Source organism: Rhyacophila brunnea, unplaced genomic scaffold (assembly GCF_057557595.1).
Source record: "Rhyacophila brunnea isolate RB1 unplaced genomic scaffold, BYU_Rbru_1.0 scaffold_23, whole genome shotgun sequence".
Taxonomy (NCBI): Eukaryota; Metazoa; Arthropoda; class Insecta; order Trichoptera; family Rhyacophilidae; genus Rhyacophila; species Rhyacophila brunnea.
Genome location: NW_028232893.1, coordinates 16,860,265 through 16,884,890, shown reverse-complemented (window position 1 = coordinate 16,884,890; position 24,626 = coordinate 16,860,265). Strand labels below are relative to the sequence as shown.

General features: G+C 34.1%; 1 protein-coding gene across 3 annotated transcripts; it reads right to left on the bottom strand.

The window, feature by feature from the left end:
- On the bottom strand, positions 1–18,140 carry LOC147069598 (alpha-tocopherol transfer protein-like). Of its 3 annotated transcripts, none has more exons than XM_085950287.1 (6): positions 17,655–18,140; positions 6,076–6,256; positions 4,955–5,171; positions 2,794–2,986; positions 1,333–1,549; positions 1–364 (listed from the first exon to the last, which is right to left on the bottom strand). In XM_085950287.1, the coding sequence occupies exons 2-6, from the start codon at positions 6,233–6,235 to the stop codon at positions 204–206; spliced, it is 948 nt and encodes a 315-aa protein (XP_085806413.1). In that variant the 5' UTR covers positions 6,236–6,256; positions 17,655–18,140; the 3' UTR covers positions 1–203. The 3 variants fall into 3 exon arrangements, with proteins under 3 accessions (XP_085806413.1, XP_085806411.1, XP_085806412.1); XM_085950285.1 differs by lacking the exon at positions 17,655–18,140 and adding an exon at positions 17,204–17,409; XM_085950286.1 differs by lacking the exon at positions 17,655–18,140 and adding an exon at positions 16,022–16,145.
- Between the last annotated feature and the right edge of the window lie 6,486 nt (positions 18,141–24,626).

The following is a 24,626-nucleotide window of genomic DNA, read 5'->3' as shown; positions in this document are numbered from 1 at the left end:
TTGTTTAATGTTGTTTTTGCTCTGTTTTAATAATTATGTACGTACATAAAATATTAAATAAAAAATTGTTTGGACAAAACATGGTGTCATTTTATTTTGGGTATGTCGGTCTATATGTCGGTATGCTATTTGGATAAAAAGATGTCATTAATTATTATTGGTTGAGTAATATTTCTGACATAATATATGTTCTGAATATGTCTTCAATCAAGCTCCAATTTTCTGAAGGTTCCTCTCACCCCCACCATATCGTTGATTACGAAGTCTTTTTTGTTGAGTCTCTTGGATTCGTCAGATTTCGCTTCGTCTAAATCTCTAAACCATTGTATTATTTCTGGAGTCTTCAAAGCTTTATCCCACTGATCTAAAAATAATAAAATAGTAAAATTTACAGTAATTTAAAATTTTAATTATGTACCCATTTTAAATAAAACAGTTTAACGTCAATAGAAATGTCAATAATCAGAATGCTGATCAATGCATCTTAGACCTTGTCCAGATGGCACGATTTGACTCCCGCGTAAAAACTCGCGGGCATTCCAGGTACATGCGACCTCATTGAGCCGTCCACATGCACTTGCAACATATCGCGGCGAGACACGCGTCATCTGGAAAAGCACTTAGAAGAAAATTGTGCGTTATGGTGGTCGAAAAAATCGGAACCGCAGTTTACCACACATATTAAGCCCATATGCACGCGGATAACGACACAGTTTTAGGTGGGACCTGATCTGATATATAGTTTTGAAACTTTCGAATGGAATAAGCAAATAATGTGTGTCCTAGCTTTTTTTTACAATTAATGACATGTCTAGAAACATATAAGTACTTTAGAAATGTGTATATTTTAAACATTTTTGTCACAATAAAAAAGATTGAAACATTATTTCTGTACCTCATAGCCATTGAGTCGTATTATAAACTTAGCTTTAGATTAATGTTTTCGTGAACCACAATAATTGATGATCATTATTAAAAAAAACATAATTATTGTCATCGTTTAAATATCGTGTTAGGTTAGTTTATTAAAATAATAATACACAACAAAACCAACATATCGAAAAAATACTAATAACTTCACGCCATATGCCAGAATCTTTTTTTTCAAGCTAGATGATTATTAATAATATTGTCGATCTGGAGAAAAACATAACCTCATTTAGTGCTAACACCGCGACTGGCGCGTTTGGAGTCGTTGGCCATTAGATGTGATTAACGTGTTATTTAAATGTGGTAATTAAAACGTTAGCAGTGAATGTGGAAGGCATCGTAGCTAAAGATTTTTGTAATTTATTTCATAAATTCGTTTAAAAAATTGGTGTACTATCTTACTTGCGATTTCCTTCAAAGTCATTGGGACATCGCCTCCCATCTCTTTGGGGAGATATTTCATTGGTAAAGCTTTGCGAAAACTCTCCATATTATAATGAACCATAAATCGTTCGGATATTTTTTTAGATAAGGCAGCTTTTGCAACACTCATTGCCAGTTCTGCAATTGCAGGCGCATTGATTATGTGAATGCCTTGTATAACAGCGCCGTAACACATCTAAAAGGTAAACAGTAATAGCCATAAGTGGTCAAATTGGCAATATGAATTGGTATCTACATTCACTCTTTCAAAAATTGCGTATTTTGTTCTGAATACAAGAGAGAAATCATTTTTTCAACAAATGAGGCGGAGATGATCTTGCTCCGTCGGGTTAAAAAGGAAAATGAATCAGTGGGCCTAACAATAAACATAATATCAATGACGTAACTGATACCATTAGATCATAATAATACTTTATAAAAAATCAGTTTACTTGTTGAATGACATATTATAATTACGTCATAATGCCGTGACAAAACAGAACAGCCAGCGGAAAAATAAAGCATTCAATTTTGTCGATTTATTAATTATTAAATACTTATAAAACATTATAAACAAAATATGTACATATTTAATATATTATACAATCTTCACTTGTTAGCAAAAACCTCTATTTATCTGCTTGATTTTGATACTCATGCGCAACTTGACAGAACTATTAAACTCATTATTCCGTTCTACCTAGTCAACCAACCATTTTGATTTTTGAATAATAAATTTGATTGAAGACGAGATATACCTAGCTATGTTAGTTCGTATCCGGAAATTTGTACGTAAACAGTTCACCACAGAACACTTATTCGTGCGCCGCAGTACGTGAAACATGAGTTCGTGTAACATTTAATCAAATGACGAATTCTTCGTTGCATATTTCACCGTGGAGTATATTTGTACGAATGCTACAACATGTGGAAAATTTTATGAGATGTCTTTACTAGGTTAGGTTAGGGTTAATCTAATTGGAACAGTACTATTTGCAAACTATCGCCGCATTTTGTACGATAGGTACAAATGTATTCCACGGTGAAATGTTTAACGAAGAACTCGTCATTTGATAAAATGTTATACGAACTCATGTTTCACGTACTGCGGCGCACGAATAAGTGTCCCACGATTAACTGCATACGTACAACTTACATGTAACCAGGTAAGTTGGCTAGATGAGTTCTATTTAACTGAGGCTTTTCAGCAATTAAGAATGCAGAAATTATATAATTTATTATAATTTTTTTTACGGCGTATTGAAGACATTTTTTTATTAAAACTCTACAACATAACAGAGATACGACAATTTCAATATTAAATGTTATATTTTTTCCGAAAGCTCATAGTTATATTATATTTATCGCTGTTCTGTTTTGTCACCGTTCTGTTTCTTCGTGTTCTGTTTGTTCATGACACCCTAATATCAGATACATTACCTGTATAATATATATTAAACGCGCCAATGATGGCAGATGCACTTGTTTTATTTGATCAAACGTAGCATGTTCCAAATCCCAAATATAAATATCCCCCGCGGATGAATCCAGGCGCATCCTAATGTCTGATATAATAAAGCCACACAAAGCACCTACGACCATGTCGTACTCCACATGACTGTCGATGTTGAATCTGAAAGAGATTAGGTGATAAAAAAACATGAGTAAGCACGACGTGTGCCAAACACACGACAAAAGTGATAATTGATGGTAAAACAACAGCTTAAATCACCTTGAGTTGTTTTACGGTCCGTGTCGTATTTAGCAAGGCTCATTCATAACCTCACTACCTACATTAAAAAATATTTCTAAATAATATATAGGTACTATAATATTATTATAGTCAATAGAGATCGAAATGTTTTTCAGTTAAGTCCATATTCCATTGGCAGATTGCGTCTGGCCCGATCGTCTGCCACGACTGTCAAACTCTATTCTCTATGGTTTTCAAGGATCGTGAGCGATCGGGTCGAAAGTGGAAAATTTTCTATTATCCGTCGTGCGATCCTTTCATTATCAAGCGAAGATTGCCGAAAGCGTACGAAAATAGCCGAATATGCGCCTGAGTCATGCAAACGGTCGTTCATTTCATTCTACTGGTCGATTTCAACTGAACAACTACAAGATGGCGAAAACTTAAAAAATATATATGGAGTATCACCGAGGACACAGTCCTCGTCGAATAAATACACGCCAAAGATATAGTGTGGAACGTAAAAAAATCCGCCATATTCAATGGCGATCACGCTGTTCTTCAGTTAGCCAACTTTTGACCCAGTGTTTTCGTTTACGGCGAGTCCTGACCGCCTGAGCCAGTTGAAATATAGCCATACTCGCTACAATAAATTAGTCTTTGGATTATTCGATTTCGATATTCGAATTACTCAATTGGTTTGGAGATTCAAGCTCGCCCAGTTATTCATGATGTAAATTAACAATAAGTATACAAACTTTCTATAAATGTCAAACGGCCGCATAAATTTTAACAGATCTGATGCTCGCTAGGTTTGACAGCTGACAGCTCAGTTTTGTTGACGTAAAATTGCGCGGGAATGCGTTCAGTGTAGCTACCAATCTAAGAAATATCTAGTTTTCACTCAACCTATATTTTTAATAATAGCAACACTAGTATTATTTTAACCAATCAAATCAAGGACCAACGAGATTGAATCGTTGCGTGTAATTGCAAATAGCTAGCGACGACGGTTGGCGTCGATCGTTGGATCGGGTCGGGTCTGTGCGTCTGCCAATGGAATATGGCCTTTAAGTTGGGGCACCTCACAAATGGTTCCTACATCTGAGATTATGTGGCTATTTTGGTGGTATTAGAACCTTACTTTCAGATGTCAGATATGTTGCTAGTGCTATAAATTTAAGTAAATATCTATTGGTCGGCTTGGTGGTAACACTAAACAATTTTACCTCCCATGTTGTTACTGTAAATGCTAATGAAAACTATTGGAGATGACATTATTTAGATAACTAACGAGTTACTAATTGGATTCACTTAAATACTATTTTTGTTTTGTGTTATTTCTGTTCAAATACAGAATAAAGTCAGGCAGCCTTCATTATATAGACGGTCGGGTCAAACGTTGTGGCGCCAGGTATTTTTGAAGATACTGCGCGGTATAGTATTTATGTGTTTTTATTTATAACAATAATATAAACACTTCCGGTTTAGTATTTATTCAGAGTTCACAGAGATTTAATCAATATTAACAGAGGATACTTCAAACGGTATCCGAAAATACATTAACAAGATGAATCGCGCGACCAAAATTCCAGATGAACTTGCCAAAGAATTAGTTCAGTTCAGGTAGGTATTGCATTTGACAACTAGATACTACATGTATCACTAGAAACGAATCTCGATAGTATAAGGTGCTTAGTTCCAAAATAAAGGACCTGTATGATCAAAAGGTCAGAGCTAATCAGACTAAGCTGACTGGCTATAAGACTGTGAGGGATAAAAATTATGAAGTTTACAAAGAGTTAAATCCTCATCCATCTACATAGTGCTTGCGGCGCCTAGTCAGAAAGCAGCGCCATCTATGGGCCTCTCTTCGAAGTAACGCCACTACAGCGGTCATTTACTCACTTTAAAATAACAATTCTGTAGTCTTCTTCCGTGCGCGTTGGCATAATGATGGTATCTAAGGACTCCAGTTTCTTCGAAATGCGGGGACTCGAAGGATTTCTGTCATTGAAATACTCTGGAAAAAATGTCCTGGCTGAAAACAGTGCGTCTATTTTCTTCTTCGTCTTCTCCTCATCGTATTTGTTCATGGATAAATGTCGCATTAAATAACTATCATCTGAAAACATAATGTTAATATCAGATTGCATTTATATTTGATAGAATAATATATCAATAGAAATACCCTGTAAAACTAGGTAGCATGTAAATTATACGTAAGCATTTCACCGTGGCACAGTTTGCCGTGAGTTTTCTTGTCAGAAAGAGATTACCGTATACTATAATATCTTCTACACGCAACTACAGCGACTTCATGTTATGCCGAGATCTTGTTGTGGACAGTAGTTTAATAATTATTCATATTGAAGTAAATTTTACTATTTGCTACGTGTAATACGGGCTGTTCCCTTCTTAGACGTTTCCGTACTGGCCGACAACAGCCAAGTCCAACTGAACATCAAAAAGTTAACGTATACGTTGTCGGACTATTTATAGTATCCCGTGATAAATAAACATATAGACAATAATGTGGGCAGTTTTATAAAGAAAAACTGAAAGAGTTTACCAGCAAAATTTTTATCACCTATAAAAAATTCACTTGTAAAGTAGGTATGCACACGAATATTACCCAATAATATAATATATCCCAGATAAATAACATGTGCTAAGGCAGGTGATACTATATTCAAGCAATTCTGAATACAAAAGCAAGGAAAATTTTACTCTTCTGAGTTATTGGTACCTACATTGAGTGGTACTTAGCAGGTTATACAGTTTTATTAGCATTATGATTAGGTTAGGTGAGGTTAGGAGGATATACCAGCGAGGCGGGCTATTTACGCTACCCCCGATGGTAAGAGAAGACCTGGATGGCCAAAATTGAGACGGGAGATTTAAAAATGCTCAGTCAAAGCAACTGGAGAGTGTCAGCGCTGGATCGTCCAGAATGGAAGAAAGTCAAGATTCAAGACCGCCAAGAGTTGTAGTATCACAAATTATGATGACTATAATAAAATACGTACCAAGTTTATCTTGCGGTAGGTGTGGTTGAAATTTGTACCAGTCTTTAATGCGCTGCATTTTTTGCTGCAAAATCTTTCTGGTAACGCCCTGCTTCTCCATACCTCGGAAGAATGTCTCGTCATCAAGATTTAGAAGGGTTTCCTGAATGTAGGTCATCATATTTGAAAATATTATCACCGACTGGAAGGATAAACATGATTTTTTTTAAATGTATGTGAAAGCGTTAATAGTTGAAGTAAATTGTATACCTATTAGGCGAATAAATAATTAATACGCTAGTTCTAAATTGTGTTTTTAATAACGTAATATTATTTTCTAATTAACCAGTAAGCCCGTTCAAGGATGTTCGGAAAATATCTAAATTCTTCTTAATTATTACGAACTTTATGCTGAAAACTATTTTTTATTATGTTATACAAATTTATACAAACCGCTTCAAGCAATATACCATAATTACATTCTAATGGAGTCTTTCATATATTGGATTTCAGGAAAATTAGGAAGCAGATAATTTAGCAAAAATAGTATAGATAAACTTCTTATACTTTATTTATAAATATTTTCAATCATTAAAGATAACAAAAATACGATTAAAGAAAAGGAAACTTATAGCAAAAAGAAAAAAAAGCATTTTAAAATGTAATACATACAGTAATAATAATTGTGAATAAATTATATATGATATAATATATTCTGTTTGCGTCAATATTCTTACCAAACTAACTAACCAAAAAAACTCCTACCAAACATTCCGTCATATACCTTCCAAATATTGTATGTCTCCACTTAGGCACTTTTACCAATTATTCAGTTACAAATCAATCATAAAATCACTAACAATAAATTAGCAGAAAAATGTACAGTGTGACTCGTCGCGAGAGTGATTAACATAACAATAATCAAAAACAGTGTACGAATGCGTGACCCAGAATCCAGAAAACCTGCACTTTGGCCATCAAAAGGGTCAGTACCTGGACTACTTCCCTGCGTCCACTATTCTCATCAAACCATCAACTTCCTCAAAGTCGATCCAACAAGCTGTTGGAACCTGACCGGAGTCAAAGCTGGTCCAACTATCTTTTACTATCTTAGCTTTTAAAATCTCTTCGCATAATTTAGGAGGTATGTCCGTTTTGTTTTCGCTTTATTTTTAGTAGTTTTTACAAACTTATTAAATGTAAAAAAAAAAACATTTATTATTGTTAATTCTCCGTGGTATTCTCTCAGATGGGAACATTTTATTAAAATAAGTATCACTAAACACAGTCAGACCTCACTTGAATGCGAGCGACCTCAGTCTTGGGCATCTACTCCTGAAACATTGCCAGACGTAAACAACTGCATATTATGTAGGTATGCTTCACAATAAATGAAAGGCCCCGTGATACACCTGCTTAAGATCGAGTAGGGCGGGTTAGTTTGGAGGGTTATATAAGGAAATAGATACCTACTACGCTAAGTAAAAATTCAATTTATTGTGTAATATAAATTTGAGTGAATAGCCTATCATGAAAGAAATGGCATTTTTTCTTCATTTAGTTGTGTAAAAATAGCTTATAATGATAGCAAAAAAGAGATCTATGCCTTCAATGGATCCCATCGCACATGGGCATTGAGGACAATGAAAAGGCGGATGATCTGGCAAAGGAAGCTGGCCACTCAGGGGTACCATATCAGTGGATACCAGAAAACCCGGACTGAAATGAGGCTATAAAGAAAATGGGCCAAAGTATGTGGATAAATTTTTACCATAGGGCATCATTAGAAAAGGGGAAATGGAGTAAGTCTATTCTACCATCACCACGAGAGGTGCCCTGGTTTGTAGAGTCTCCTTTGACGAGGAACGAGCTTAAGTTAATACTGAGGCTAAGAAACAAAAGATTTGAGGTTCTCATGGGAAGAAGCGAATCGCAACTCTGCGGTGAATGTCATGTTTTAGAGGACATTGTACATATAGCACTACAATGCCCTAAATATGAACTTCACAGAGTACAGCTGCGAATTGCGGATATCTATGAGAATGTCGACGAATTGAAGGGTGTCTTGGCGGTGGGTAAGACGGGAGAGCTAGGCAAAACTGTAAAGCTATTTAACAGAATAAGAGTGAGGACCTGATCGACGGATCCCCTTCTAGAAGAGAAGAGGCGATATGACAGCGAGTCGCAGTTAAAGCCTTGGTAAAATCACAAAAAAAAGATTGCAAAAAATATTGAGGTAGAAAAAGCGGTGGTTTTTGGAAGCTAAGACCATGCAAATAACTCTATGATTACAATGCGAAGACTGAAATGGTTTTTATAATAATAAATCAAAAAAAATGTTTTCATTTTGTTATTTTGAAATATTAAAAAATATATATGAAGATATCGTAGAATGTGAATAAATATACCTATTATACGGAAATTGGAAGTAAGTAGTAAACTTACATTTCTTATAAATAAAACACAAAATATATATGAGCTTTTTTCTTATGTTGTATAATAATTATTATACCCGTCGAAGAATAATCGAAAGATAAAAAAGCGTATGTTTCGAACGAAAATGAAAATGAAAATATAATAAATAAATAGTTTAAATATACATATTTAAACATAATTATGTACTCGAAAACAATTGAGGAATCTATTTTCAATTACTGATAATACTTTGTGGTAGGTATCTGATGATTTTGTACTTCATTCTAAGTGGTTTTTTTATGGTAGTTTATTTTTTATTGTATTGTATTATAAAATTATAACAAATTAGGTGGAAAGTACATAGGTACAATAATGCATGAAGAAATATCTAAATTCCTTTTAATTTATTGCTGATATATTTAATTTAGAAATGTGCCTCATAATATGTCAAATAAAAAAAGCTTAGAATTCCTTTATATATTTGTACCTCAACCATCATCATTTTTTATCAGTACTAATGAACCTGGGATCCACAACACTATTGGCTGACAAGCTAGCGTTCGGCAGTCGAAGGATTGTATGATTACTAAGGAAATATGATAGCAAATAAAAAAACCTATATTCTTCCTTTTCTCACTCCTTTTCGTATTCGATCACCAGATTAGTGTTTGATCTATCGTCTGTTGGGTCCTAGAGTTGGGTTTCGGGAATTCTCGAGAAATTTTCGGGATTTTCCATCCTGAATCTCGAGAATTTAAATTTTTAACATTTTGGGAAATCCCGGATCTCGAGAATCTTTCCTCGGGATTCGGGATTTTTTTATTATCAAATATTAATTGAAAAAACGATTTTCTATACGAAAAAAGTCGACAGAAAACACAAAACGTTTAAAGACTGATCGGGGCATTTAACACAATTAAGCCAACGTCGACTCAAAATGAGCGCAATTTTTACAATATCAGGGAATTTCGTTTCAAAAACGTACGCGATTGTCAGACGCAGCGATTGGCGGTCTGTGTTTTTTGAAATCCCATTTTAATAAGTAATGTTTTGAATTATTATTGTTTTCCTACTTCTATTTTGTTTGTCTTCTTAGATAAATAAAAAAAATCATGTTTTTTTGGAATTTGTCTGTTTTTACAGTGGTTTTCGAATTTTTACAAGTTTTTTTTAAATTTCCCGATATCTCGGAAATTCTCGAGAATTATTTTCTGGAAATTCTGAATCTCGAGAATTCCAACTTTCGTCATTTCGGGAAATCCAGAATCTCGAGATTGAGATTTTCTCGGGAAATACCCAACTCTAGGTGTGGCTGCATGAGTTGGGGAACACTATTACTTTTATCATCTAATAATCGAGTTGAGGTATTGCAGTCTTCTGGTTTTAATATTATGCAGAACTTGTATGTCTTTTCTCATTCGTTTTAGTGTGTCATTTTTTTCACCCTGTCAGTCGAAGGAATTTTGAAAGCCACATCTAGAAGGTCTCTTTGCGACATTCCCTTGTTTCATTGTTCATGCCTCTTTGGCGATATGATGGGATGGTGGTAGATTGAAGGTCGTTGTTGTTTGGTTGTTGAGATGAGAGTTTATTAGTTGATGCAAGAATAAACATGATGACGTGAGATTATAATCGCGAGGTAATAATGTACTGGTGAGATCGATATGATTAAGAGATTATTTATAAGAATGCACTGAGAGACTTAATTTTAATGGAATAATGGATGTACTATGTCGAGTGAATAGCGACAGTAGCATCACGTCTCGTGATGGACTTGATGAGTTGAGTGAGGATTTATAGATTGTCTTTCTTATTTATATTAAAGTAGTGCATATTATATTATAATAGATATTGTTGTAATTCCCAATTAAAACCGACACTTACTGATCTAGTTATGATTGAGTTCTAATATCTTGTGTTAACAAAAAAACTTACATAATATTATCAAAATGTGTCACTAATTTAATGCTGAGTAGTATGAATGTTACACCTCTATACCCCAGAAAAATATTAGACAATAATAATTATAACAGCGAATCATAATATTATGCGGTGTCATGTTTAGGTTGAGGTCTCAATTAATTGCTAAAGAGGTGACTTAAATTTGAAAAAGGCCCTACTTTTTGAATATTTACCATCATATTAATTGTTATTATAGATGGAGAGAGATTTAATCACTTAGAACGAGTGATCGATTTCATATAATTCGGTTCAAACTTGTATGTAAAGAATTCCGCTGAGTAGTTTCACAAAGTACCTAGTGGAAAAATATACGGCATCACAAAAACTACTAAATAAGAGACTCGTTAAAACGCTAATATTTTAAATCTTCCTATATGGCAGCGATTTCCAAACTGGGAGGCTAGAAAAGTTTAACACAATTAATGTAGCCACATGTTTGCAGTTTGCAAATGCAAAGTTTATAAAACGGCCGCTAGTTATAAACTACATAAAAAAAGTTTTTTAAAAGGTGGTTTGCAAACCTGTCTTAAAATATGGAGACTAATTATTTTATAATACCTCACTATAATACTATTGTGAAGCGGGCTGGCTATCGTGAAAAAATGAAATAAAAGGGTCAAATCATTATGTTAAATTTGAGACAAATTTGTTTAGGAACGATAATTTTGTTGTTAAACTTGTCTATTTGGTTGTAATTTTTTAAAAATATAGTAAATATACCAATGAAAAGACCACAAATAATGTTTTTACTGATTTGAAAAGACAAAGTGGAGGCGTTTATAAAAAATTAGAGCTTTGTAAATCCGAATTAGAAAAAAAATAAGTTCGCCAGTGTATGATGATTGATGGGTATATTTAAATGATAACTCCCGTGTATAATTTAAGAAACACTACATTAGAGCACCAGTTAGATTAGTGCTAATAAATAAGAACATTGTTGACTGTTTAAAAAGGTGTCTGTATTATTTAATGAAATAAAGAGGGGGGGGGGGGAGGCGCCAAGATTAGATTTTTTTAAAAGGGAGGCATAGTAACATAAAGTTTGGAAACCAGTGCTATATGGTATTGAAACCTGGATCTCTTCAGTTATTGGGCTTATCGGGCTGTCCCACCCGGTTGCCCGAAAGGCCAATTAGGAGAGCAAGGGGGAATTGGAGCCTACTAAGGACATTGTTGAAAAAAAGTAACAAAATGTTCCAATCGTTTAATATTAAGACTTGAAATGAGTTCTTTGGTTACATAGTTATAATATTACTGCAATTTTCACTCAAAAATTCTATAACTAAGGTACAAAAAAAAGTTTTCCCAACAAACACATTTGGCTCCAATTACCCCACATGTAGGGTAATGAGAGCCAAAAATTTACCAAATATGTCATGGGAGCTTCATATTTTAATATGCTTACAAACACTTATACACATTATAACAGACATAGGTACAATAAAATTTTAAATATTTACTAATGTAATTCAACAAAAATATGCTCTAGTACTAAAAATATCAAAAGAATCAACACGTCATGTTATGGAACTAAGCAAAAAACACATATATAATCTTTCTAGTTTTGGAGGGCATTTTTCAATGAAGTCACCGTCCAACCAGCCTTGAAAGTCGTCAGTTTTCTATTTCTGGGCATCTGGAACAATTAAAATCTTTTCTACTAGTAAAAGAGGTGTGAAATTTATATAGGGGTAATAGGAGCCACCTAGGCTCCAATTTCCTCGAATGTCAACCACTTTGAAGGTTGATAAATAACGTAACCAAACCATTTTAAACCTTGATTCTGAAACTACTAAACAAAAATACATGTATCTGGCTATACAATGGACACAAAATATGATAAAATAAGTAAAATTTTAAGTACTTACGTTGATGTTTATGTATTGTAAATTTATATAAGCACTTAGCCCAAAACACACTTCCACTTGCCACGCGCGTGCACGTGCCACTAAGCAGCCGACAGCGATCGACGGGTTTAGCCGACGATTGACGAAGATGTTTTGGTTATTTCCGAGTCATTTTAGTGTTAGACGGTACCTGTTTTGCAGTCGCTCCCATTACCCGCAAGCTCCCATTACCCCACGCTCCCCTAATTATATTGCATTTAAAAGATCTTTTCACATGATTTTTGTGTGTCCGTATTATTTACCTTGGTTTTGGTATTATATTTATGATTAAATTAATTTTCTTTTATGCTAGTTCTCCATGCTTTTCTCTCCTATGGCACTTTTTATTAACTTAATTCAACTCAGTAAAGTCACTCAAAGCTCACTTAAGAGCGTGGGAACCTCAGTCATGGGTCATGGGTATCTGCTACTGAGACATTTTTTTTCTAGATGCCTTTATGAATACCTCGCATTTACTATCGAAGTTTCTTTAAGGACTTTGGCACACAAACTACTCTACTCGATGCTAGTCGAATGAAAATTGTGCCGGCTGAGAAACATGCCTTATTGAAAACCATTCGTCTACCCGCATCAGGTATTGCTAATTTGAATTCGGCCAGGGACTTTAAAACTGTCTTGAGCTCCTGACCGCTCCTGAGAAATTACCAGGCGTAAAAAAACTGCTGATTTTACATACAAACGTAGGGCCTTGTGATACGTTCAATTAAGACCGAGTATGGTGCGGGGTGGGTTGGTTTAGTTGTGTTGTTGGAATAGCTTGATATCAATAAACATTTACGCGTCTTCCGCCACGTCGTGAGAAGAGGCTAGAGCAGTCTGAAGGAAAGAGTGATCTCTGATGGCGTCGAAGCGAGGAAGTTGCGAGGGCGTGCGCTTTCCAGATGGTGCGACACCGTCAAGAAATTAACTGTCTAAACAGTAACTGTATCGACAAGATCAGTTCAGGATCGCACTAGATGGAAAGAGATTGTTGGCAACAATTGTAATTTCAGTAATCGCCACCCTTAGTAATGGGGCAAAGAATTTTAAGAAAGAGAGAATGTACATATAATCCATTGCGGGTAGAAATATTATAACTATTATCAATAATAGTCGATTTCAATGAAGCAAGAAACTTGTTTATAAAAAACTCTCAGATGACGACAGAGCTTGTGTAACCAACCTGGTTGGCAGAATAAACATTGTGTCAAGTTTATGATAATGATTAATGGCAACATTGAACAGCTATTATGGAAGTCACGTTAGTATGCTATTTTTGGCATGTTTGTTTTGTCTTTTTTTCTTAAAACCTGATAAAAATTGATCGGTCCGTTTGCGGAAATGACATCTGGTAACGTCATTACAGCGAAAAATTTATAGACACACTCTTTGGTTTAAATTTAAATTCTTTCAATTAGATGAGCCGACATTACAAATAAGCGTTTCGGCATTTTTAAATACTATCCACACTCACCAATATATAGTATATCTATAGATAGGTTGCATTTATTTACTAAAATAATTCATTTAAACATTGAGAGAACATTATTTTTAAGTTAAAAAGAAAGTAGAAAACATGAATTGTTGGAAACTGTGAAATTATTGAAAATTACATAGATACCAATTGTTAATACTTACATTTATTTATTAAAAAAATCATTGTGGCCATAAAAAACAAAACTTAATTATGAGCATTCATTACATGTTATTTGGCGGTTTTAATCAAACGATAATATCACCAGAAGTGTAATAATTGTGCTTTATACTATATACAAAACGACGAAAATGCTCACGCGCGTTTCTTTTTGTAAAGCCCCATATTAGCGGGGTAGTTGACTCAGCTCAACAACTACACCCCCAATAAATGGTGACTCCAACGTGAATAAATATAACAGAACTTACGTAGGTACTGAAAATATATTAGGTAGTGACTACACGCAATTATTGCAGCCTACGTACGCATAAAAAAATTAAACAAAACTCTACTCTATCTTCCCATCGCCGGCAACTCCTTTCCTCCTATTACCGATTGCAATACTGAATAAAATTAATTCGGTATTTACAATTGAAAACCGGCATCAATACCGAAATATTTTTTTAGCTCTTGCCAATATATATATATGGCAATATATACAATATAATATGGTCATACAAAATGAAAATCGAGAGGTTCCCGCCTAAAATGAATATGGTAATTACTTCACTTTTGTAGGTTGATTCAATAACTTTAGGTGCATCTTTTTTTAATTTCTGGTTGTTTTATTAAAACAGATAAAACCGGTATTTCTCGGTATCGTCACTCACTGCACGAAATAGTAATTTAGCTTTGTCAATCAAATAGTCGGTGATACCTTGTTTGCCCATTAGGTGTTTCTCATATATCTATGTGCGCAGTGGCGGCTCCACGACTTTCTAGGTGATGGGATTTAGCCATTAATTATTAAATATATATACCTACCTACTTTCTCATATTTTACATTATGTAACAAGCTACTTTATCTTAGTCATTAATCAGTTAATCACATCTAAAGCGTGCTTAAAAGTATTAACTTATTAATAATAATAATTATTATAGACTTATCATTATCAGTTTTGAACAACGACATAGGTACAGCAAGCACTTTTACTTACATAAGGGTTATTTGTTTCGCTCCCCAGTATGCGTATACTAACGTTATTGCATTCATATACTTTGTAGAACGAGATTTGAGAATTTCATCGAAAAATAGACGCCATAGCTTTCCTAATTTGTGCATATGTATCACCGTGAAATAGTGCGTATTTAATTTAATTAATTGTTTAACGCTTTCGCTGCTGAAGAGATAATGAGATTTTAATTGCCCCCTTTAAAATGCACGTTAATTACATCGATCGGCCGCCTGGTCATTACGCACCGTGTGCGTCTTCCGCGTCCAAAGTATTAATACCACGCAATCATCATTATATTATTACATAATTTACAATCATTGGTTTATTAATATACATTATAACAATAAATATGTCTATAAAATTGCGACGGATTCAGATGGATAAAATAAATTAAATAGTTCATTTAATCATATAATTAAGTAGGTATATTATGACAATGACAAAAATATCGAACGTGTATTTTTGACTTAATAACGATGTGGGGATGGTCCCTATAAACCCTTAAGGTAGAGCCGCCACTGTAATGTGAGTATTGTATACAAACGTCTACAAGGACATGCGAGCATTGTTTATGCAAACATAAAGAGCGTTAACATCTTAGACAAATCATAAAAATAAAAAAAATAGCAAATTCATAAAATAAAAAATGATCAAACACAATATAAAAGCAATACGTTTTGTTCCATGATATCACCATACTGTATTCGAGATGTAGTTTTAAGTTAACTCTATGTACAATTATTTGTATATTTTTTATTCAATGGAACTAAATTATGATTGTATTTTGAATTGTAATATTCACAAAGAGACAGTATTACAAAATAATAATGAAATTATGCGTATAATAATATTATTATACTACAGTAAACTGTAGCAAAATACTTATATATTACATATTATAACTTGCTACACATACAAAACTGTCAGTTGTCAGTTTTATCAGTGTAGTTTCTGGGCTCTTTGTTTTTATTGTACCAGAGTATTTTTAACTCTAACAAAATACTCGTTTCATTATGTTTCGGTCTAGTGGTAGTTTAGTTAGATTATGGTTTTACCTGTGCTAGTAACTAGCAACAGTAAAGTTATTCTGAAAAAAAATACTCATACATCATGTGCCACGATCAACACCTTAAAAAATGGGGATTATTTTTTAGTAATTCGGTTATATCTCATTGACGGCTGAAAATATCAAAAAATATTTCAAATATAACTTGAAGGAACAAATATTCTTTGACATACATAATTTTGAAAAGACTTTATACGAGAAAATATATTATTCCGACCATGTCCGATCATAATAGGATCCTATGGGCCTCCATAGAGTGGAGGTTTGAATTAACAGATTTTGTTTTTGCGAGGAAAGGATGTCATCCACTTGCTCAACCTATTAAATCCATACTCCGACTCATACACAAATTGAAAAACAATATGTGTACTTTTGTCAGACCCAGGATTCGAACGTGGGACCCACGACACTATTGGCCGATGCTTAACCAATAGAAAAAAATCTTTCTTTTTTTTTAAAGTAAGACACCCAGTATGAATCGAACCTGCATCTCTCTGGTTTCGCGTCCATGCACTATGCTGTAGGCATCATACTTAAATCTTGTGAATTATTCATTGAATAAAAACAATAGTTAATTAAATATTCTTTAATTCGAAAATTCTCGAATCGAGAAATCAAAAAGCTCTAATTAGAAATTGTAATCCGAATTTCGTTGATATAATAATAATATGTAATATATTATAAGTATGTGATTATGTATCCCAAAACATGGAGCCTTTGATGATTTTAAATGATTCAGTTTTTAACGAATCACATTTCTTTATTTAGTAGTCAATGCGCTCCCTAAAGACATAGACATTTTCAATGATGTACTTTGCATTTTATTTTTGAAACTGTATTTTTCTGTATAAAATTGTATATTTTCCGTTCTCAAAAATTATATTTTTCTGTATTAAATTATATATGTTTTGATTATTTTTTTTTTTGTTATTATTATTGTTATTATATATATATTTCTTTTTCTATATTCTCTTCTCTCTTGTGAGGGTAATGTTTGACTTATAATGTAAATCTCATGTTGTGTACGTCTTGAATTTAGATTTGTTATGTCCACAATGTTTTGTATTCTTAAATAAATAAATAAATAAATGTTATTTATTAAAATTCTTAAAGTCTAAGAAATGTCACATGGGTCACAAATGTGTTTAATAATAATAAAAAATATAGTTACCTTTTACAAACTGAAAAATTCTACTATTATCCCTTTTTTAAGCAATGTATCACAGACGGAGAATAAAATTTTAAAACTAGCAATTAAATTCTTGTATATTAAATACTTGTTAACCAAATAAGTAATTTTGTTTCAAAATTATCACTTTCATATACAAGGAAGCAAAATAAGATACCATGTTGGTCTCTGATAGATTTCTAAAGACTGGCTGTAAATTATTTCATTATCATCTAAGTAAAGTATAAGTGACATACCTACTGTATGTGTGAATTTTCAATGTGTGGACGTAACACGAAAAAAATGTATTTTAGTTTTATTTGTTTTTTTTTTATGATAAAATTACCTACTGAAAAAATAAATTTAATCTTTCAAATAATGATTTTCACAAAAATAGACTTCATCTTCTACTATCATAATATATGTAATAGAGATTCGAGATAAGTACTAATACCTTTTATGAACCCACGTGTGTGTGTTGTGGAGTCCTTCATTCGGGTAGGTACTTCGTTGTATTGGGGAGTGAGAGACATTGTATTATAACGGGCACAAGTATAAAAATGGATAACACAGGTGTTTATTTTATAATTCCGCGCAGAATTATGTTTTATTACAATTGGGCAAGCATTGGTTTTATTACATTAGGACAAACATTGATTTTAAAACGGTTCGCCGGGAACTTTCACTTTTGCACGGCACTGTCAATTTAGGGGTTGATTCATTTTTGTCACATTTCACAGTATTCACTTGTTATTTATTTCGCTCTTGCGTAGTAGGGGTTATACGATTATTTATTAACACGAAAACACTACAAGAGATATACTGATTCAAAATCGAGACGGGTAAAGTTTACTTTTCTCTAGGCGGCCCCCTCCGCAAAGACAAAGGGGGCGCGGGAAACGTATCTCCTGGCTTCGCAGGCAAAATGTATATGTAGTCTAAGGTACTACTCAATTATTTTCAACATGTCTACCCCCTCGTTATGTGCGGGGAGAGGGGTGACATTTCAACTTTTTAAAAATCTAACGGTAATAGTTTGCTTGGGCCGAAGGGCAATAAATTCCCTTGGGTTCAAATAATTTTATTTGTGACCGTCGGTCTTCAAAATTCGCCCCTCGCAGGATGGTTTGCGAGATGTTATTTTTGTTATAATATTATTTAGTATTTACAGAGGTTGCGAACATTTGCAGGGCTGATCATTTTACGGGACGGTAGTCGTTGTTTTATGTAAGGTTTCTGATATGGGATTGGCGACGTCTCTTTGCGAGGGGTTGTACTTGGTATCTGTACCTAGTAAATTCTTATAATCTCAAAAATATTTTTCAATACTAGATGTTGAAATCAATACGTTTTAAAAATAATTTTGAATTCTGTTTTATTTTATTATTATTGTTTATCATCAGTTAATAGTTGCCGCCTATAATATATGATCCCTCCCACACACCCTTTCTAGATAATACATATATATTCGAACAGTTGCTTAAATGTTCGCATAATTACATCCTTATTACTTCGAGAGACTTAAATTCCATTTGGTATGACGAGGTGAACCGTTTAAAAAAAATCGGTTAGGTACATGTTCAAACACGCGAGTTAACATCATTTTACTCCCTACTTCAATTATAGTTTGTCAATTTATGGCTACGGCCGTATGTTGTAGCTTAACCAATGGGGAATGCCGAAAGAAATGGCGTATTTCAAAAAAACACTACCTTATTCTTAGGTCAATAATTATTATAAAGCAATCATTATTCGTAAGATGTTTATCACACTTGAATGGTCAAAAACATAGCTTATAATAAGTATCTTTAGAATTATCTTGAAATGTGTGAATATTGCCCATTTTTTGAATAATAAAATGCCTAATTCTTGTAAAATTTGGGATCACAGAGATTATCAATATAATTTTGTATCGTAAATATTTCACTATAATAATGTCGATATAAAGTATACTGATGGTTTTATAAACGCGTTTAAAAAATGATAAATGTTAAAAATCTTAACACCACTGCACATTTATGTACTGAAATATGATTATATTCTAAAACATTAAAGCGAGAGGTTTAAAAGAATACTATTTTTTGTAATAAAAATACTTTATGCAGTCATCAAATGTTTAAAATAAATATAACAGATAATAAGGCTTCAAAATTATATAAATAGATTATCTACAACGTTTAAGCTATGTCCAAGATCATGCTTTGAAAATAGAAAAAAACTCCATTTTGACCCACGCTGAGCACGTTCGCCCTTAAGGTGAGCTCTAGAGTTTTTTGTAATGTATTTATATAATAGTATCTCTATAAACATACATAATAGTATACTTACATAGCAATCATACCACTCAGTAATGAGTGACATTCTTTAATATATTAATATGTTCTCTGTCAAAACTAAAGAATAGAGTGATAATAATTTCAGCATGTCCTCAGTCATAACTAGATCAGTAGGGTCTGTTATAATTTTGTCACTGCATACATTGAAAGGACAATGCATGAATCCTCACTCACTCATCTAGCCCGTCACAAGAAATACAACTATTTTGTCACGGGTCCTTCATTCGGCATAGTCAACCGTCATTCTACTCGAATCAAGTGTCTGAATTCATTAATATAATCAATTTTTTGATCACATCGATCTCACCAGTACATCATACTAGTACATTATTCTCGTATTAATAAATAAACTGTCCTCTCAACAACCAAGCAACAATGACTTTATCTCCTCACCTTATCATCATACTAATATCATGACGTAAACTTTGCTTCGTGCAGTTTTCAATAGTATAATAGCTAAATCAATTAAAAAAAATAATTATATATTATGGTTGTGATCTTTTGTTTTATAATATATTATTTAAATTTAATGATACATATGAAGGTGGACAGAAGCTTCCACTATCCAATAATTTGGGAGGACCTGAAGGTAGTGAAGAACACAATGTGACTTAGAGTGACTTAATTTAAAAATAATAATAAACCCTTATCAATCTGTATAAATGCCTCTAAGCTTTGAACGGTAAAGGCAGAGGCTAGACGCGTTTGAAATATGGTACTGGATGCGGTTGCTGAGAATCTCGTGAATGTCTATAATAGATCATCATCATCATCATCATCATCAGCCTGAATCTATCCACTGCTGGATGAAGGCCTCTTCAAGTTGCTTCCACTTCTCTCGGTCCTGTGCATTGCGTTGCCACGTACTTCCGCAGAACTTTATCATTTCATCGATCCAGCGGCCTCTAGGTCTACCTTGTGGACGTTTTGTACTTCTTGGATACCACTGGATGACTAGATTTGTCCAACGATTGTCTCTTCTTCGAGCTATGTGTCCAGCCCATCTCCATTTAAGGCTTTTAATAAACTCTATTACATCGCAAACCCTTGTCTGCTTCCTTATCCACTCATTCCTCTTTTTGTCCTTTCGCGTTATGCCCAGCATGCACCTCTCCATACCACGTTGTGCTACTCTAAGTTTCTGGATCTCTCTTTTAGTTAGGGTCCATGTTTCACAAGCATATGTCATCACGGGAAGCACACACTGGTTGAACACTTTGCGCTTTAGGCACAGTGGAAGGTCACTTTTGAAGACATTATTCAGGCGGCCAAAAGCACTCCAGCCTAGCTTTACTCTGCGAACAATTTCATCAAATATACATCCATCTATAGATACTTGTTGTCCCAGATAGATGTAGCTTTTCACCTGTTCGAGCTGAGTGCCATTGATGAGGATCTCTTTTTGGCCTGCAAAGCAGTTGAACATGACTTTCGTCTTTGTTACATTTATTTTCAAACCTACTTTGTTGCTTACTTCAGCGAGTTCCTGCATTCTGCTTTGGAGGTCTTCTGAGTCTTGCGAGAAAATTACTATGTCATCGGCAAAGCGCAGATGACTCAGGTATTCTCCATTTATGGGGATCCCTTTGTCATTCCAGTCAAGTTGCCTGAATAAGTCTTCAAGGGTAGCTGTAAATAGTTTAGGTGAGATTGTATCACCTTGTCGGACTCCTTTGCTGATAGGAAATCTGCGCGATGGTTTATGGAGATTTACAGATGCTGTTGCGCTACTGTATATATTATTGAAAATATTTATATAGCCTCCAGGGATTCCTTGTTTTCTGAGTGCGTCGAGTATTGAACATTTCTTTATCGAATCAAACGCCTTCTCATAGTCTATAAAACCCATGCATAGTGGCAGTTTGTATTCCTGGTACCGCTCTATGATTTCTCTGACGACTTGGATATGGTCCATAGTGCTGTATCCTCCTCTAAATCCGGCTTGTTCTCTCGGTTGGTTCTCGTCTAGTACATTTTGCAGACGGTTTGAGAGAATTTTTGTGAACGTCTTGTAGAGAATAGGGAGTAGACTTATTGGACGATAATTTTCTAGGTCTTCTCTGTCACCTTTTTTGTGAAGAATGACAATGCTGGCATTTTTCCATACCTCTGGGACATCCTCTTTGCATATGCAGGCTGTGAACAATTGTGCAAGTACTTCATTTGCATCCTTTCCTGCTTTTTTGAGGATATCTATCGTTAAACCGTCTTCCCCGGGGGCTTTCCCACTTTTCATGTAATTTAAAGCATGGGTTACTTCCCAGGATGTAATTTCGGGAGTATGGTCTTCCGAATTTCCATTTCTCTGAAGATCTAAGTTTATAGTCGTATTGTCAGTGTCATCACTGTAGAGATCGCTGTAGAACTCTTCAACTCGGCTTAACAAGTGTTCCCAATTTCTGACGATAGAACCATCTTTTGCTTTTAGTGCTGTGATTTGACGTTTTCCTATCGACAAGCATTGCTTGTTTTTGTTTAAACTTCTGCCTGCTTTCACAATTGCTTGTATGAGGTTTACATTGAATTTACGAAGGTCTTCTCTAATCTTCCTTCGGAGGGTTTTGCAAAGTGATGAAAACTCCATATCGTTTTGCGCCTGTCTATCGCTCTTGGTTTTCCTTCTCTGCTCCATAAGATTCAATGTTGCCTTCAAAAGCTTGGTGGAAGGTGTAACTTCTGAGCTTTTTACGCCTGTTTTTTCTGCACATTGTAGAATAATATTCGTTATATCCTCCGCGTTGGATAGGGAAACGGTTTCGTTCTCATCTAAGAAAGCCGATAGTGCATTTTTGAGTTCATTTTGGAATTCAGTATTGTTCTGCAGGTATACGCGAGCATTTGACTTCTTCTGCAGTTTGGATCTTTCTGATTTGACGTTCAATCTTATCTTACATCTCACCATCCGGTGATCACTGCCGGTGTTAAACTGATTGATCACCTTACAGTTTAAAAATGTATATTTTCTGTCAGTGAGGATGTAATCGATTTCGCTGGTCCTTCCTGTCGGGCTTCTCCACGTCCATTTACGTGTAGGTTTATGTTGAAAAAAGGAATTCATGATGTGAAGATTGTTGGTTTCAGCAAACTCCACAAGCATGTCCCCTCTACCATCCCTTGAGCCATGTCCGAAATGTCCGACCGCTACGTCATCTCTTTGGTATGATCCAATACGTGCATTGAAATCTCCCATTATGATGTTGAAGTGGCATTTACTTTTATTTTTCAAGGATGTTATTTCCTCGTAAAACTCTTCCACTTTTTCATCAGGATAGCTCTGTGTCGGAGCATATACTTGCAAAATCTGAATGCGGTACCTAGCATTGATTTTAAGTATCACGCTTGTGACCCTGTCAGAAATGCAGTTGAACTCGACTATGCGGTCCCTCCAGGCTTTGTTGACAACAAATCCAACACCGCTCGTGCGTCCTTCATCGGTTCCTTTGGAGTACAGCACATGTCCGCTTTGTAATACCAACCTATATTCAGTGAACTCCAGACTCTTCTCGGTTTGCCTTCGCCGAACTCTTAAAATTTGTATCAGTTATATTAGGTCAAGTCAATGGTTGGAGAAGACGAAGAAAAGCTTCCTACAATTGTACGGAACAAATCAAGAATGCTACAGTTTTCACGCTGAAAAAGGCCTTGCGTGCCGCTGAATGCTAACTGGGATGGTGGCAAGCCACGGAAAAGGCTGTCAGACGGCCAAGTTACCTGACCTGGGCTGTGATCCTCATTTAGAGAAGTAATATATTTTTCATCAAGTCTGGATACAGAGCACAACTCCGTAGGACCTGACCAGAAACATCGTAATATTCTGTGACGTCACACGGTTTCTTTTGTGAACATTTTTTTTCAAACAATATAATATATATTATATACATTATTCGGTTACAGAGTTTTAAAACCGTGCTCATAGAAATCTATCCCTGCCAAAATCACGCTCTGCCTAAAGACCAAAGTTGTAGTTGGGTATTCAAATTATAGTTTTCTTATTTTTTTATCAAAAAAATCTTTCAAGATTTCCCTCAAACTTTTGACTTTTTAGGACTTATCTGATTTGCCTTGTTAGTAATTCATGTATAGTTATAGCAGCGCTACACAGGGCCTCATACACAGGGCCTCAAATTGTATAAACAGTCATACATGAAATTAAAATATAAACCAACTTGCCTTTATAACTGTCTTTCTTGACACGTACTCTCACTGCACGGCGCCCATTCTATACAGTCCACTATAGTTTAGTTCAAAATGGCTATCATTATTTTGATTTCAATGGGATACAAGGTAGGTATGATAAATAAATAAAAAACCATATTTAGTGAACTAAGTAAACATTTATGTGATGATTACGTATGCCTATAATGATTTTTTATTACGTTTTTGTTAACGTTGAGTTCGCTTTATATATTTTAGGTATTCACTGGTAGATGTCACTGGTGCAATAACACTAAACATAGTAATTATTATAATAGTAGTAGGTACTGAAACAAATTTGTTACCAAAAAATGTTTTCATTAATACTGTTTATATTAAATGAAATATTTTACTTGCCATTATTGAAATATAAAATAAAATTGTTTTATTTTTAATTGGACGGAATTTATAGATAATATTATATCAGTTGAAAAAAATGATTAAATAAATAAGCATTAAAACTTGTAGTACCTATAACCATTTCAATTATTTTGATAGTTAAAATGCCAACATTCAAATATACACATAACATTTATGTTATTTCGAATCAGCTATTATGAACCAAGTAATTACCGATTATTGAAAATGTTCCAATACAAATTTAAAATTAACAACTGTATGAACGAGATAAAAAAAAATATAATAAAAAATATTAACTTGTATTCAAACAAAATAAATATATTACAATATATTATTATGTATCTGTCAAAGAGTTTTTTAGTTACAATATATTTTATCGGACGCTTACTGTGCCCGATTTTTTACGTTTCATTGATGTTTCTATTCAAAGTCAATTATTATTCCGGTTTACCAAAAATATCCCTTGATTTATAAACGCATAACGCAATCCAATTATAGAAAAATATACATACGAAAATATTGATTTAGATTTATAT